At 41.7% G+C, this 18,183-nt stretch overlaps 1 protein-coding gene across 1 annotated transcript in view; it reads right to left on the bottom strand.

Annotated features, from left to right (window-relative positions):
• The window catches only part of MSH2 (mutS homolog 2), a 57,627-nt gene that overhangs the window by 19,738 nt on the left and 19,706 nt on the right, over window positions 1-18,183 (bottom strand). The window contains exons 7-8 of the mRNA XM_064164366.1: window positions 8,081-8,280; window positions 390-499 (exon numbers count right to left, since the gene is read on the bottom strand). Of these exons, the coding sequence (XP_064020436.1) occupies window positions 390-499; window positions 8,081-8,280 (310 nt within the window). The remainder of the gene's footprint in view (window positions 1-389; window positions 500-8,080; window positions 8,281-18,183) is intronic.

Raw genomic sequence — 18,183 nt, 5'->3', positions numbered from 1 at the left:
CTAACCTGGTTGACTATATGATTCTATGCCCACAGCACCCATGTAGGCAAAGCATTTCTACACTGGCTGATTTCAGACAGTGGGTGTATGTTCTCTTCACAGAATCACAGAATGGCAAGAGGTGGAAAGGATCTCTGAAGATTATCTAGTCCAATCCCCCACCACCCTAGAAAAGGATGACCTAGAGTAAATCACTCGGGAACACATCCAGGCAAGTTTGGAATGCCTCCAGAGATCCTAAACTCCTATACTAGTAACAGTCTTCATGTATTCTACGGCTAAAGTGACAATTTAGATGATCAACTAAATCCAGCGAGTAGAGCAGATTGTAAAGCTCAATAAGAAACTGTAACTGCAAAGTAAAGCCCTTTCCAAACACTGGCCCATACCTTTTCCATGTCCAAAGTCGTTTCTATCATCTCCAGAAACTTTGCAAAGTCGGAGGAGATATCATTAAGAGGTGTTATAAACACTGCCAGTAACAACATCTGGTGAGCTCCTGTAAAGAGCAATCAAGAAAAATTATCACTCACAGATTTTACCAATATTCACTTATCCAAGACAAAGAGCCCAGCTGAATAGCTGATTAATTTTCATTCATGTTGGTTATGATTGGTTCATTGACACATACACAGTTTTCCTAAAATTGGCATTACCCAATCTATATATTCATGAAGCTTGCACCTATTCAGTCACCTTTGCTCATACCTGGTGGCATTAATTCCCTTCTCCTATGAGTTGCCACTCCACTCTGCTCTGGTAAAACCACACTTGGAGTACTGGGCCCAGCTTTGCAGCCCTCAGTACAGGAAGGACATGGACCTGATGAAGCAGGTCCACAGGAGAGCAACAAAAACTATCAGTGGGCAGGAGCACCTCTGCTACGAGGACAGGCTGAGGGAGCTGAGGTTGTTTAGCCTGGAGAAGGGAAGGCTCCAGGGTGACCTAATAACAACCTTCCAGTACCAGAAGGGGACCTGCAGGAAGGCTGCAGGGAGACTGTTTGCAAAGCCCTGCAGTGATAGGAAGATGGACAATACCTTCAAACTAGAGGAGAGCAGATTTAGATTGGGTGTTAGGAAGGAGTCCTCTACAATGAGAGTGGTTAAGCACTGGAACAGGTTGCCCAGAGAGATGGTTGAGGCCCCTTCCCTGGAGATACTTAAGGTGAGGTTCGACAGGGCTCCGGGTAACTTCATCTAGTTGAAGATGCCCCTGTTCACCGCTGGGGGGTTAGACTAGATGACCTTTAACAGGTCCCTCCCAGGCTGGGTGATTCAGTGTAAAATTAGACAAACAACTGTTTGAAAGCAAGCCTGCTGTCTGAACTTCCCCTATTCTTGCACAAAAGGAAGTTGAAATGGCTTCAGTAAAAAGGAGAATAGCACAGCAATCAGTTTTACATTGACAAAGTGGAAGCCTCATCATCCACTTTCTCACTACCCAAAAATACCCAAACCTGAGAATACTTGGTAGGTTACAGTACACATGTAAAGAGACAATTAAGTGGGTTTGTTTTCTTCAAAAAAATAATAATCCTCTCTCTCCAGATCATACAGTTACTAGTCTTTCCACTAAACAGCAAGTCATTAAAATTAAATTAGTCTTTTCCAATGTATTTTATTAGCACAGACACTTTGCAGCACCAAGGATAAACTGCACAGCAGACACACTGGCTGGAAATCCACAAACCCAAAATATAGATCACAATTAAGTCAGCATGCACAGATTGTGCCAGTTCTGCCAAAGGAGTATTTTCTTCAGGCCTACAAATAAGCACTTATTCACTGGCCAGCTGTGGAAACGCTCTCACTAAATGAACGTTTACATCTCTGCAGCCACGTCAGGTTAATCATGGCAAGATTATCACTATTGAACATATGATTTTACACAAATTGCCTCAAAAAGGATCCAGTACTTTGGAGTTTAAAAGCACTGGAATGTGTCCAGAATTACAGTATTTGCCTCTGATGTTTACAGGCAAGGTACATCAGCAGAGAAACACAGAATTGAGATCTGGCTATTCCAGAAACTCCTTGATTTATTACCAGAATAGGGAAAAAGTCTTAATTTTTCTGAAGCACAGTTTCTGTACCAGCTTATAAAAGTCACAGACTGAGGATGATTACCTAAGGGAATCTCCCTTCTCTCTCAGCACTACATTTCAAATAGAAAGAAGTCTGATTTTTTTTCCCTCCTGCTCCTTGCTTCCCCATTCCCCTAAACTTTCAAAGTTAAAGCTCTTAACCAATTAGTACCTATTAATAGATTGTACATTGCTGAGAGATTACTGAATTTGTTAAAATGCAGTCATCTGCTGACTAAAATTCTTCAAAACAAAGATCTGGGAAAAAAAGTACAGCTAGCTTTTTATTCTAAATCTCTTGCTCTCACATTTTTTCCCCAATCTTGTAAGAAGACACATCTAAACCAAGCCAGAAAATAAGATGAGGCTGGAAAGAAGAGAGTGAAAAGCAGGAAAGAAGCTTCACATCTGTTCTTTAGAGTGGACTTAGCAGCTGCCAGGGCACCAGTGGACAGACTGCATGGGACACAATGGAATGATGTGTTCTGTTCTTGAATTAATAACAAATGATTGTGCTTGAACACAGTGATGACAATTTCTTTTCTTGAAATGACTGAGTAGGAAGTTTCATGATACGATTTCATCACTTAAGTTTGCAGAGTGGTATCTTCAGATACCATGAGAAGATGTCACATTCAAAAATCTAATTATTAATAACATACTCATGTGTTTTCACAGAATGGTAGGGGTTGGAAGGAACCTCTAGAGATGGAGTCCAAGCACCCTGGCAAAGCAGGATCACCTAGCACAGGTCACACATAAAAGCATTCAGGAGGGTTTTGAAAGTCTCCTAAGGAGGAGACTCCAGAACCTCCCTGGGCAGCCTGCTCCAGCAACCTCAGAGGAATGAAGTTTTGACTCCTGTTGAGGTGGAACTTCCCGTGTTCCAGTTTCTGTCTGTTATCCCTCATCCTATCACAGGGCCCCAGTGACAAGAGACTGGCCCCTTCTTGACAGCCACCCATCAGATATTGCAAACATTGATCAGATCTCCTCTCAGCCATCTCTTCTACAGACTAAAGAGCCCCAGGTCTCTCAGCCTTTCCTCATAAGACAGATGTTCCAGTCCCTCAATCACACTTGCAGTCCTAAGTTGGACTCTCCCCCTAGTACTTCCCAGTCCCTCTTGAACTGGGGAGCTCAGATCTGGACACAGTACTCCCAGATGAGGCCTTACCAGGGCAGAGTAAAGAAGGAGGAGAATTTCCCTTGACCTGCTGGACACACTCTTCTTCATGCACTCCAGGATATCATTGGCCTTGGCCATAAGGGAACATTGCTGTTCTGCAGGTAACTTACTGTCCACCAGAACTACCACATCCTTTTTCATGGAGCTGCTTTCCAGTAGGTCAACCCCTAATCTGTACTGGTGCAGGAGACTGTTCTTGTTTACCTTCATTAGGTTCCTCCCTGCCCAATATTTATAAATACTCATACTGAGGTTCAAACTGACACACTGCAAAAATTAACTTGCCCTTTTAACACAACTTCATATTCAGTATCCAACACTTGAAGGAAGTAAGATAGTGGAGTCAGTGAACGCTGAGGACTTGTAAAACCTGTACATGTATGCTTTCCTTGAAAGCTTAACACTTGACATCAGAACAGGAGCACAAAACTCCACTGCTCTACACTAAACTCCAACTTGTATAAAAGATGTATGGTAAAAAAAACACAGTTGCATCTACCCACATCAGCAGCATGTAAGCTAACCACTGACAAAAAGAGTAGTAGACCAATGTACTGTAAAAAGAAGAGATGCATATTGATCATAAAGGCTATCTGCTCCCAGGGACAGGTTTCAAATTAAAGCACCATTTATTTATTGAGGCACAGATACACGTTTATTAGGTGCACTAAAGACTTTACTAGCAGTATGGTTTAAAAAGTTGTGTAGAAATTCAAATCAAGCAATAATCTTCCAACTGTTAAGATTTATGTAGTTAGTTTGGCAGCAAACAGAAGGACGAGAATTGGCACTACTCTATCAAGGGAAAACAGACAAATGTCAATGACTAAATGCACTTAAAACCACTTAGTGCTACAGAAGGAGCGAAATACCAACTGGGATAAAGTATAATACAGGTTTACTGGAGGCAGATCGTATCTGTACAGCACAGTCTGTCTGAAATAACTGACTGCCCAAGACAAAGGGAAATCTGTAGACCTTATCTGAGCTCTTCTAAAGCAGTGCCACATGGGATGTTAAGGTGCAAGATTCATAATTAATACAGTGATCAGAAGGCAGATAAAGAGGTCATCACTGACTTGCAAAATATGAATGAGCTGGAAGGACATTGGTCATATAGATGTGGGAATTAATAACATTAATGAACAAAAGAAGATTGCTTATAAAATTCATTAACATATGCAATGTAGAAGGCATCAGTAGATGAAAGCAGAACAAAATAAATCAGGAATGTAACTGCCCTTGAAAACTGGGCTAATAGAAACAAAGAGTAAGACGATGCATTGAAGCCAAATTTAACTGTAAGAGGATGAATTGATAGATAAGTGAATTTCCACTATGAGTAGAAGAATAATCAGCTGGAAATGACAAAGGATGGGAAATAGCCAAGTTTGATCACAGCATGGTTATAACACACCAGTGCAAAAGGCACACAAAGAACAGGACTGGAACAGGCATTTCCAAAAGCTGTAAGGGGATACTGAAGTCTCTGTATACAACATGCTAAAAATACACCTGACTCAGCAAACAAGTCCTGTACCCTGCATATTTACAGGCTTAGAATACAGTCTTAGTCTGAGATGGGAAGGAATATGTTTCATCAGCATCTCCCTCTCCAGAGACTTTCAACACCTGCCTGAACATGCTTCTACGTGGCCAGTCCTAGTTGATCCTACTTTGGCAGGGGTGTTGAATTAGATGATCTGCAGAAGTCCCTTCCAGCCCTTACCTTTCTATGATTCTTGCAGACAGACATCTTGTAAGCACCTAGGATTTTATGCTCCAGTAATTTAAGGAACTGTTGCCTTTTGTCAGCAACAGCATAATGATCTGATGACTCAGTCTTTCCCCATCTTATGCAGCTTTCTTATGTCTAAAAACCGAAGACTTTATGCTCATTCATTACTCCTATCCTCAGCTTTCATCATTGATGAAAACAAGCATCTCAACAAAGCAAATGCTTCATGCTGAGTGAAAAGCCATCGCTGCTGACCATTTCATAGTGTAGTTGCTCTGTCTCCCTATAGGCTCTCATAAGAAAGAGTTCTGATACTCAGAATTGTTAAAAGTCTTTCTGACTTTCCATCTCTCAGTGAGTTAAAAGATTTAGTCTTAACTAGGAAAATGATCATATCCAGTCTGAACTGGTCACATATACTTAAAATTAACAGACCATTCCTGTACTTTAAACAAGGGCATAAGAGTACAAAGAGAAACTTAAAAAAAGACAAAAAGCAAACCACAGTTCACCTGTTTTAAGTTATCTTAGCTCTACTGCTGCTGAATGCCCTACTAAAGCTGACTGATTCACGTGTAAAACAGCAAGAACCTTTTGCAGTCTATTATTTTTTCCCATATGGTGAGCTTAGCAGTTTGCCTTACACAGCTTGCAGCTCAAAAGATCTAAAAATGGAATTGTTTTCCCATGTTCTAACAGAGAAACTGTTGATTCAAATGACAACTAATAGAAAAAAAGTAGCAATGACACCAAGCAAACTTGAACTAATACCTCAGTTTATGACTGAAATCCAAGAGCATCACATCATGCAGAGTGTGTTCGGAAAAGCCAATGGGATATGAGCGAGGCAACCAAAGCATGGCACAGATCTCAACTGCTTCTGAGAATAATACAACCAGCAACCAAAGCCCAACTTAAACTTACATTATAAAATACTGATGTTGATCACATGAAGTGATAAAATTATAGTACAGAAAAGTGTAAGATACTGGGCAAATGCTGCTGTCTACTCAAATACAGGAAATACATTTTGTAAGCATGTCATTAGGGCTTTGGTGCTTCCTTCACCAAACAGATTTTCAAACAAATTAACAGACTTCTGTAAAAATATGCCTTCTGACAGCCTAGGACTGCTACTATCATATTGATGCTGAAGTGCTTGAATGTGTCCAGAGAAGGGCACCAAAGCTGGCGAGGGGGCTGGTGCACAGCACTGTGAGGAGCATCTGAGGGAGACAGGGGCATTTGGCCTGGAGGAGGCTATGGGGAGACCTTATTACTCTCTACAACTCCCTGAAAGGAGGTTGTAGCAAGAGGGGGTTGGTCCCTTTTCCCAGGCACCTAGTGACAGAACAAGAGGACACAGTCTCAAGCTGCGCCAGGGCAGGTTTAGGTAGGATGTTAGAAAGAGTGATTGGCATTGGAATAGGCTGCCTGGGGAGGTGGTGGAGTCACCATCCCTGGGGATGCTTAAAAGGAGATTGGATCAGGCACTTAGTGCCATGGTTTAGTTAATTAGAAGGATTAGGTGATGGGTTGGACTCAATGATCTCAGAAGTATTTTCCAACCTGGTTAATTCTGTGATTCTGTGAATCATCTCCCTGTTACCTTATCCCTGACACTATCTTACTTTGCATTTTCTTGGTAACATAAAGGAAAAGAAAAGAAACTGCAACTTCTGTGTTTTCTAGACTTGCTTGTCATAGTTTTGAGTTTCCTGCTAAAGAAGATCAAAAGAAATACTGCCACTTGTTACTCTTAGCAAATACGGGAGTATTAGGGCCTGTTAGACCACATCTGGAATACTGTGTCCATTTCTGGGTTCCTTAGTTCAAGAGGAACAGGGAAGTACTGGAAAGAGTCCAAGGGAAGGCTACGAGGATGATTAAGGGAATAAAGTGTTTCTCTTATGAGGAAATACTGAGAGACCTGGGGCTGTTTATTCTGGAGAAAACAAGGTTGAGAGGGGACTTTATCAATGTCAACAAATATTTGAAGGGTGGCTGTCAGGAGGATGGAGCCAGGCTCTTTTTAGTGACACCCAGTGACAGGATGAGGGGCAATCAATGTGAACTCAATCACAGGAAATTCCTTCTCAACATGAGAAAGAACTAATTTACTATGAGGTTGCTGGAACCTTGGAGGAGCAGACTGTCCAGAGAGGTTGTGGAAGCTCCTTCTCTGGAGATGGTCAAAACCTACCTGGACATGTTCCTCTGTGACCTGTCCTAGGTGGTCCTGCTTTGCAGGGGGTTGAACTCAGATCTCTGGGGGTCCCCTTCCAACCCCTAACACTCTATGATTTAAACAACAAAATAAAACCCCCAAACAGCCAATCAAAAACTCACAGCCACACAAAAAACAAACCAAAATATAACAAAGACCAAAAAACCCAAAAAAAACAAAATAAACAACCCCCCCAAACAACATAAAGCAACAAAATACCCTCCTGCTATTTAAATTATACTACTTTTTTGTGTCTCTGTGTGTTTAATTACAACATCGAATCTTACCAGGCCTTCACCCAACAGCTCAAGTATTTCAACTACACACTGAAGGGGTTCTATAAGAAGGATGGAAAGAGACTGTTTACCAAGGCCTGCAGTGATAGGACGAGGGGCAATAGCTTCAAACTAGAGAAAAGCAGATTTAGATTGGGTGTGAGGAACAAGTTCTTTACCATGAGAGTAGTGGAACACTGGAATAGGTTGCCCATGGAGGTAGCTGAGGCCCCATCCCCGGAGATACTCAAGGTATCAACAGTGCTCTGGGCAACCTGATCTGGTTGAAGATGTCCCTGCTTACTGCAGAAAGAGTTGGACTAGGTGACTTTTGAAGGTCCCTTACAAGCCAGACTATTCTATGATTCTAACTGGGAGCCTTTGCCACGTAAAGATTTGTCTATGTTTAGTTTCAGGTATCTGATTGGCACTCAAGAACTCGAGTTTTTCTGAATTCCAATGTCTTTTATTCCTGCAACAAAAGCAATACAGGAAAAAAAGGAATATTTGGAAATCTATCATCACTGCATTATAAAACACTGAAAACAGAGAAGGGTAGCATTACCTTCATATTTTTCTAGTGCTTGTATAACATTAGGCAGTTGATTAATAGCCTGGTACATTCGGTAACAGTCCTGCAAGTTTGCTGCTTGTCTTTGAAACTTCTTTGCCAGCCGGTTAAGGTCTGGGAAGCGACGCAAGAAATCTTCCTGTAGGCACTGACGGAGTTCTGGATCCTCCACAAAAGCTTCAACCAAATTCAACCTGAACAAGAAGGTTATAATCATTATTATCATGGTATGGTCTATAATTCTTTCATAAAGTCCTATTTATATAGTCTGTAATTCTTTAATAATTGGAATGAAAACATTTCTCTGATGCTTTTTGTTTATCCTTTCGTATGGCTGCATCCATTGGCCAACACTCCTGATAAAAGAAGAAACGAAACTAGGACAAAGCACGAGCTGAGAAAGCAAGAATATTTAGCCTGTGTTATTTACCCTTCTGTTATTTTTAAGGGTTGGAGCACCCAATGAACAGCAGTGAAGTTAAACTGTTTCAAATGCAAATGTCAACATGCGGTCGTCAGGTAGGTCAGAGAATCTACATTTAGATTAACCCTTTCCCTGCACCATAATAAAGAAGTTATCCAGAAGGGAACAGATACTATGTAAGAAAAACCCACGTTGTAGGATGAAAAAAAACAAACCACCACTCTTGGCAGAGTTCAGCTGCCTGTGGATGATCTCTGGAGGTTCTTTCCAACCCCTAACACACTGTGAGTCTGTGTGATAACCTTCTACCTGTCCTTGCTTCTCTTCCCTAACATTTTAGTGGGGTTTTCTGAATAGTGGTGTAAGTAGTTTCTGAGTGCTGAAAGCAAGCATAAATCTCAACGAGAAGTGATAAAGCATTAAATTGTATTTTCTCCAACACAATGTAATTGAATTTTTATGCTTTTTTTTTCCCCCATCAGTTAACATTCTTCAGCCTGGAGAAGAGACAGCTTCGAGACCTTATAGTGGCCTTCCAGTGTCTGAAGGGGATCTACAGGAAGGCTGGGGAGGGACTATTGACAAGGTCTTGTAATGACAGGATGAGGAGTAATGGGTTTAAACTGGCAGAGGGGAGATTTAAACTAGATGTTAGGAAGAAGTTCTTTCCAGTGAGGGTGAGAGACACTGGAACAGGCTGCCCAGGGAGGTTGTGGATACTCCCTCCCTGGAGATGTTCAAGGCTAGGTTGGATGGTGGGAGTTGTCCCTGCCTATGGCAGGGGTTTGAACTGGATGATGCTTGAGATCTCTTCCAACCTAAACATATGATTCCATGATTTCCATCTTTATATATTTTGCATTATTTTTCATTTATAGTTAAACAAAGAAGTCAGGCATTGGTCATTCTGGAATGCTGGAGAGGTGAGTGTTCTTTGGTCACACTTCAGGAATAGGAAGGAAGAACTCTGCCCCCTTCAGAGACCTCCAGATGTGATGCCCTGTGTTGATTTCTCATTAATCACATTGAAATGCTATCTATCACTGTCTTGGCTTCAGCAGGGACGTTAATTTCATTTAGAGACATGCAAACAGAAGAACAGCTTTCACCACATTATTTCTACTCTTCTGCTTACTGGCAGAAAACCACACTTCAGTAACAGGAACATTTGCATATGCAAACTGTAAAGGAAATGACAGTTTTGGGGTCATTTTTAAAGCTGCCATCTCTGCACTACACCATGCGGTGTCCTGCAAGATATACCAGAAGAAGACACTAACTAGAAACCTGCCTGCTTTTCCCAGGAGATTACAGAGGATATTCCACCTGCAAGTCTTTCCCTCAAAGTACCTTCTGAGTCTGTCAGAGCTTACTGAAATGAGAGGCAGTATCTTCATAGGAACCAAGTAACTTGGTCATTTTTAGTCATGTAATCTGGAAACAACTTATTTCAAGACAAGATTCACTGAAAAATCTGTCCATAAAGCCCACACAGGTGCTTTTACTGCTACCTTTTTGGTGTTCAGCAGTTACGGTCATGGCAAATGTACAAGAGTTTGCATTGTGATGCTATGTCCTCTCACTTTCCAGGTGGCATGCAAGATTTGTAAACCTATTGATTACTTTTTAAGTAACAGAGTATCGTCACAGTTCAATCCCTAAGGAGGCAGTAGTTGCAAACACCTCTAAGTTCTATTACTTGCAAAACTGTGTGAAGGTCACTTGAAAACAACTACCTTTCTGCACTTCAAAAACATGTACTGAAAAGAAAGCAAGACACACTGGGAAAGTTCATGCAGTGAATTTTAATCTAGAAAAATACTACTTGTGCCTGGGGTGAGGAACCAGGGTTTGGTGGGTTTATCTAACCTGCTTAAGCTTACAGGCCACTCCATGATATCCACATTCAAGATTCCGGCTTAAAACCCTGTGTTTTCTGATTTTGATGACCAACCTCAGACACATAACAACGTGCAAAATTCACACAAAATCACAGAACATTAGGGAGGGGAAGGGACCTTGAAAGATCATCCAGTCCAACACCCCTGGCAGAACAGGATCACCAAAGGCAGGTCACACAGGAACACGTCCAGGCAGGTTTTGAATGTCTCCAGACAAAGACACTCTACAAGCTCTCTGGGCAGCCTGCTCCAGTGTTTCGTCACCCTCACAGTGACAAACATTTTGCCCATGCTCATGTGGAACCTACTCTGCTCCAGCTTGCACCCATTGTCCCTTGTTCTATCATTGGACATCACTTAGCAGAGCCTGGCTCCATCCTCCTGATGCCTACCCTTCACATCTCTATAAATATGAACGAGGTCAGCCCTCAGGCTCCTCTTCTCCAAGCTCAGCTCCCTCAGCCTTTCCTCAGCAGGGAGATGTTCAACTCCCTTCAGCATCTTTGTGACTCTGTGCTGGACTCTTTCAAGTGGTTCCCTGCCTTCCTAAACAGAGAAGCTCTGAACTAGACAATACTCTAGATGTGGCTCACCAGGACAGAGTAGGGGAGGAGAAGTTCATCCTCTACATTACATTCCATCTCACCCTCTAATAGCTTATGTTACATATGTCAGAGCACTGAAGGACCAAGAGGTCTTTCCACAATCAACAACTCTAGTATATGGGTATATATATACACATGGAATCACTTGAAACTTAGCACATTTTGAAAGACCAGCAGTAGCAGTTTCTACAATGCCACCATATCCACCTTTAAAACCTGGCAGCACAGAGACTTATCTTCCCCCTGACACTCACTCTGAATCTCTAAGACACAAGCAGATGACATTCACTCCTTCTATACTTCTCATTAAAATCCAAAGCACCCCTATTCTGTCCTGCCAGCCTGGTTTGGTTTTCATTTAAAGTCTGGCCCTTGTGTCACCTGTGAGAGTCTAACAGTACCTGACTGTTAGGTCGATGAGCATCGTTAGAGGTTATCTCATGCGTGCCTTCTGGACTCTTGAGCTTACCTTTACCGAGAGTAATAAAAAAAAAACACCCACCTTTTTGTTCTTTTTTACTTTCTTTTTTTATTCCTTGCTTGTGCCTTTTACACAAACAAACCCTTCACTCCCGCAGCTTGTTCAACATCCTCTTAGATAAGAACTTGTCAAAGGCCTTTTGAAAGCTTTAATTTATTCTTCTTTTTCTTTCTTTTCTTCCCTCCTTTGTCCACAACAATGACAGGTTCAAAGAATTCTCAGATCGGCACGATAGCATTTTCCTCCGCTAAAACTCTGCTAATTAGACTAACACCTCATCATCTTCCTAGTACTGTTCTACCTTCCCTGCCAACCACAAATATACAAGGCTGACAGGTTTATGTTCATGCCACTTTCTGCATAACAATTTCCTGGAGGGTAAGAATAGATGCAAGGTTGTTGAACAGAAAGAGCTACATTAAGATAAAGCAACTATAAGCCATGCCTAATGCTCACAAGTAATAACGAAATCAAATGACAGATTGTTTTTAACATAAAGCTTGACACACAAAAAAGAAAATAAACAAATAATGAACCACAAGAAAGTGCAATCAAACAACATTGGGTAATTTGTTTCTGCCACCCGGCTGAAAAAGAAAGGAAAATGAGACAAAACTTTCTACCATAGATCTAAGGCAGCACAGTCAAGATAACAGAAACAATAACATCTAATAAAGTCACACTAGAATATAAATGAACACTGTGTTTGGAGACAGTTATTTACATCTGCAAATGAAGCCACAAAATCAGCCAGTAAAGTTTCAGGGAACAGAACAGAAAGCCAACATGAGTACTTTTCTTGAACTTGGAAATGACAACTCCCTTTTTCTTTTTTGCTATTCAAAACCCTGGCTATTCATCAGCTTGAAATTCTGTGCAGTAACAAGCCACATTAGGCTTAAGTGTGCTGCAACAAAGAGGAAAAAAACTAAAACAACCCACAGCTACCTCCAAGTAGCCTGATCTGTATACACATTTCATGGAAGGAAGAAAAGAATTCTGTGTGTAGTAAGAACAACCAAATTAACAGATTAAACACTGGAGTTAGACTGAATAGAAAACTTTTTAAATGCCTGACCAGGACTGATAAGCATAAAAAACCCCTAAGAGACCAGTGAGCTCTACAACAGGCTGAGCTATAAAGCACCCATGTCTTAATCTCTTCATCAACATCCTGCCAAACCCTGGGCAGTTCTCGCACCTCTCTGCGAGTACAGGAAGGAGAAAGCTTCCTCCAAGCACCTCTGCTCAGAAAATGGGCTCTGGGCTCTGTGTTTTTTCTATCACATCATGAATCTTGGATCCATATGCAGTCAGTGGTATTCTCACCTCCATCCCTGGAAAGGTGATGGAGCAGCTCGTTTTGGAGGTCATCTCTAAGCACATGAAAGAAAAGGGGGTTATCAAGAGCAGCCAGCATGGCCTCGCTAAGAGGAAATCATATGACTAATCTGATAGCCTCCTATGAAGGCACGACCAAATGAACAGATGAAGGCAGAACAGTGGATATTGTCTATCAACTTCAGCAAGGCTTTTGATAACATCTCCCACTACATCCTGCCTCAGGTGATCCTGCTTTGGCAGGGAGGTTGGAGTTGGTGTTCTCTAGAAGTCCCTTCCAACATCTGACCATCCTGTGATTTAATAAGTAATATATATATATTTACTTACTACTACAGAGCAGTAACTTAAAATCCAAAATTCTTATAGATACTTTCATGTACAAATGAAAAATTTCACATGATACAATGGCAAAAGTTAAGAATGAACTTTTGCAGGAGAAGCAGACTGACTTTGAAGAAGATCTTAAAGGTTTTACCTCCCTTGACTATACAAAGCTTAGTCTTTGAAAAGCATACAGTTGTATTCTCTGCCTGCCAAGTTTTCTATGACTGCAGAATAAGATGGACTTTTGTGTCCAACTTTTCAACTTAATCATAGAGAATTTTATCAGAGAAACACTACTTACAAAAGCAGCCTAGTAAGGACTACTTTAAGATGTGCCAAGACCTTCATTTCACCAGGAAACTGTCAGAATGTGCACTTATACCAGCTGAATTTCCTGTTTTCCTTTATACAGAGAAAAGTACAGAACACTTCATGTACTTTGGTTTCTCTCATGTTTCCTTCAAACTCAGATTTATTCTTAATCCAGTGTAACAAAGGTAAACCCTCCCCAGGCATGCTTAACAAGTCAGGTAAAACTGAAAATTCATCTTTTGGATCCTGTAGAAATTACCAGAGTAATGTAACAAACTCCAGCTTCAGACACTGCCTCTTCAAAGGAAGGGCAGGGCAAAGCCAATCAAAACCACCATCTCACCTGTTCTAATTGGGTTTTCTTTTTCACAAGAAGCCCTTGGATTTTAACACCCAGGAAACAGTCCATGCTATAGCATGTTGCTGTAGTTTATTAATGGTTTAGGTTGGAAGTGACCTTAAAGACCATCTGCCCTGGGCAGGGACATCTTCCAGTAGAGCAGGTTGCTGAAGGCCTCACCCAGTCTGGCCTTGAACACCTCCAGGAAGGGGGCATCCACAAATTTCCTGGGCAACCTGTTCCAGTGTCTCACCACTCTCACTGTAAAGAATGGTGGACTTGTAGTCCACCAAGTTTCCCAGGTCTTCAGGCCCCAACCTGTACTGACAGATAGGCTGTACTGACAATGAGAATTGTCACATCTTAGCAGCATAAAAACTGCACTGACCAACCCAGGTCATTTTGGCCAAAACCAGTCAGAGCTGTTAAGTGCATTTATAAAAATTCCAAGTTTCATAGGCAAGCACAAAGCAAAATGCAGACGATTTAGACAACCCACGCACGCTTTTGGAAGTGCTTCATTTTGCACAAAAGACTTTGTTATGAAACCAGAGCAATCTTTGTAAACAACTTGAAATAAAAGAAACATTAAATTGGAGAGGCAAAAAAGAATCAGCAACTTTAGAAACACTCATGCTATCAAAAGCCATTTTACTCTAATTTATACACTACAGGATTAGTATCACTGATATTCTCAGCTCCCAAACTCAGCTTACACACTAAGCTCACACTGGACACTGCAAATAGAAGTTGCCTGATTTCTGGGACCAAGCCTTCAACTGGGTTAAAAAAAAATCTGATGTTTGAGTGCATCTTAGAATGGTTTGTGTTGGAAGGGGCCTTAAAGATCATCTAATTCTAATCCCCCTTCTATAGTCAGGGACATCTCCCACTAGACCAGGTTGCTCAAAGCCTCATCCAGCCTCCTCTTAGACACTTCTGGGAGTAAGGTGTCCACAACTTCTCTGGGTAATCCATTTCAGTGCCTCACCATCCTCATACTAAAAATCTTCTTCCTCATGTCCAATTTAAATCTATCCTGCTCTAGTTTGAAAACACTGTCACTTGTCCTGTCACCACAGACCCTTACCAAAAAAATCCTTCCCTGATTTCCTGTAGCCACCTTCTGGTACCGGAAGGCTACTACAAGGTCTCCCCAGAGCCTTCTCCAAGCTGAATAGACCCAACTTCCTCATCCTGTTTTCACAGGAAAGATACTCCAGCCCTCTGAATCACCTTTGTGGCTCTCCTATGGACCCTCTCCAACAGATCCATATCCTTCTTGTGTTAAGGACTCTAGAGCCGGACACAGTATTCCGAGGGGGTGTCTCACCAAAGCATAGTAAAGCAGAATGTCACAAGCTGTGCAAATAACTAAGCTCTCTTTCAGTTCTCCTAAACAGTGAACAATCACAAGGGCCTTTAGTTAGAAGCAGACCACCCAGTCAGTTCCAACAGGCCTGTGCAAAAGGCTTCTTCCTACCCTGCCAGCACCTTCACATCTGTTCCCCTCCACACTGAACAGCTCAAGTTCTTCTGTTTCCCACATGGCCCAAACCATGCAACTTGCTATCATTTCCTTCTAGCATGGTAGATTGCAGCTGGTTTTGTTTCCTCAGTTAAGAACATGCTATAAATGCTTCTGTAATATCAAATGACTTCACAGCTTCCCTTCTTTAAAACTAGTTGCAACCTAAAGGAAAAAAAAAAGGCAAAAAAGCTACACTAAAAATACAGGCTGCCTAAACAGCAAAACTCTCAAGATGACATTGAAGGAATCCAACAGTGTATACACATCCTTGATTCAGAATTTAAACCGCATTACTGTTTTATGTGGGAGATGTGAAATTAGAGGCTTCCAGCAGTTGAAGATATTGCATAATAAAAGAACAGGTTAAGAGAAACGGCAAACTGGGAACAAACAGCCCCACAGTGATGGATCTTACAGTTTACCTGTAATGTCTGAATTCTTACAAAGACAGTGCTGTCAGCTCAGTAAGATTACAGCAATTCTTTTGGAGTCAGATGATTTTCCTAGCTTCTTACAAGAAGCAATGATTCACAATAGTAGACACAGAGTTTTGAAATATCTCCTCTGCAGAAATAAAATGTCACAGAGACCAAGCAGTACTTGGCTCAGTGGTATGGCTGGAGGGCTGTCCTGCTTGTCACAAGCCACATAGCATGGAGGATGAAAAACTGGTAGTCTGGTAAAGGCAGCTGCAAACACCTCAAGTTGACACTGAAGGTGATGCTCCCAGTTGCAGCCCCCTCCCTAAAAACACACATCCTTCTCTGCTGTGGCTGTTTTAGCTTTCCACCCAAACCATCTCACACTCTAGGGTGGCTCTACCAGCTGTGGACAAGCCCAGTTGTACCCTGATGCTGTCTGAAGCTGGCTAAGAAGTTATGCCCTAAAGCCACAGTTCCACAAGCTTTTGAGATGGCAGAAATCAGCAGTGCCACCACAAAAAGTCGGAGCTAGTATTGCCACCTGCCTGCCATACTTTCTCCCTCAAATCAGAATTGAACTAAATCAAGAGATGTCCAGGCATGTATCTGATGCCTACTTACTAGTAGCAATTCCACTACTACACAGGGCAGGTCTTTGAACTGAAGTTGTTGCTACTGTCTTTCGGTCTCAAACTGTAACTCAAAACAGTGTTTCTGTCACAGAAGAGTGAGGATTTGGAAAGGACCTCTGGAAATCATTTGAGTCCAATCACCCTGCCAAAGCAGGATCACTTAGGCCAGGGCTCACAGGAACATCTGCAGGCAGGCTTTGAAAGTCTCCAGAAAAGAAAATTCAGAATACAAAGTTTGAAAAGCAGCTTTAGATGCTAGGAGAGCCACAGAAATCACACTGCACACACTTGCATAGCACTGGGCACGCAAGGTGTGGTATTAAGCAGCCAGACAAGAGTGCTCCATAACAAGCTCCCTGCTGTTTAGGCTGAAAGATTAAACAACGTAAGAGAATGCCACATTAACAATATAAAATAAGTCAGTCTCCTGCATTTTCTAATTTTCCAAACCATCCTACCATGAAAGCAACACTGCATGCTTATAACTCAGAATGGTTGGTCCACTTAGAGATCAGTTTTTAAATTCTGCAATGCATTCTTCCAAACAAGAGCTCACTCCTCTACATCGCTCACATTTATAGAACAAGATTAATACGTATCAGGGGAAGCAACAGGTTCTTTCCCACTCTACATTAATTCCTACATATAGCATTCAAATATTATGTCAAAGTCTACAGATAGTAAAGTCCTGAGATTATATCAGGGTAGCAGCCACAAAATAGTTCTTTTTTTGTAACAGACAAGCCAAGATTTAGGAGCTGTATGTACTGATTTTGAGGCTTCAAGCTAATGAGCTCAGAATAAAACCCAAAACAGGATTACTGGAAAAGGCACCATTAACTCCAATATGTTTGAGGTTTGTACTTGTTTTCTTCCCCCAAGATACCTGCTGCAGATTTAAGTATTCTGAAATAGGTTACCAATCAATATTTTTTTTTTTAGCACAAGTGTTTAAACATTTTCCAACCCCAGCAGATTAGGCAAGGCAAAGAAGAAAACATCTTTCCATCAGGAAAAATATATCGTGGGTCAGTAAGCTGTTTAAAGAGTCCAGAGCAGAGCCACAAAAATTATTACAGGAGTGGAACATCTCTCTTATGATAAAAGGTTAAAGGAGTTGAGTCTCTTTAGCATGGAGACTGAGGGGTGACCTCATTTATCTTTATGAAGATGTGACGGGCAAGTGTCAGGAGGACAGAGACAGGGACTTCTCAGAAACACCCAATGCCAGAACAAGGGGCAATGGCTGCAAGCTGGAGCATAGAAGGCTCCACATGAAGATAAGGAAAAACACTGTAACAGACTACCCAGAGAGGTTATAGAGTCTCCTTCTCTGGAGACATTCCAAACTTGCCTGAACATGTTTCTGTGTGACATATTCTAGGTGATCCTGTCCTGGACTTGATGATTGAGGTCCCTTATTCCAACCCATATTATTCTGTGATTCTGTGCGATTCTTGCGATTATCCTTTCCAGCAAGGTATCACCTTGATGCAACTAAGGTCTTCCTCCTGAAGTAGGCTGCTGCAGCAGCAGTATCATTAGACCCTGAGGGAAGGGAGTGCCCAGCATCACTCTGAAGCATATGCAAACAAAGCAGCAGCACAAAAAGCAGAGTTCTGCTTTGCTTGCTGCTATACCCAGGAAGCATGTCAAAGCTAAAAACAGCAAGGCTCTGAGGCACCTGCACAAACTCCCTACAATGACAATTAAGAGAAGCCAAAAGGAAACTTTTGTTCTTCTTCTAAAAGGCAAGGCCGACAGCACTCCTGATGTCATCA

Source organism: Pogoniulus pusillus, chromosome 25 (assembly GCF_015220805.1).
Source record: "Pogoniulus pusillus isolate bPogPus1 chromosome 25, bPogPus1.pri, whole genome shotgun sequence".
In the NCBI taxonomy this organism is placed as follows: Eukaryota; Metazoa; Chordata; class Aves; order Piciformes; family Lybiidae; genus Pogoniulus; species Pogoniulus pusillus.
This window is presented reverse-complemented; position numbering and strand designations above follow the sequence as displayed.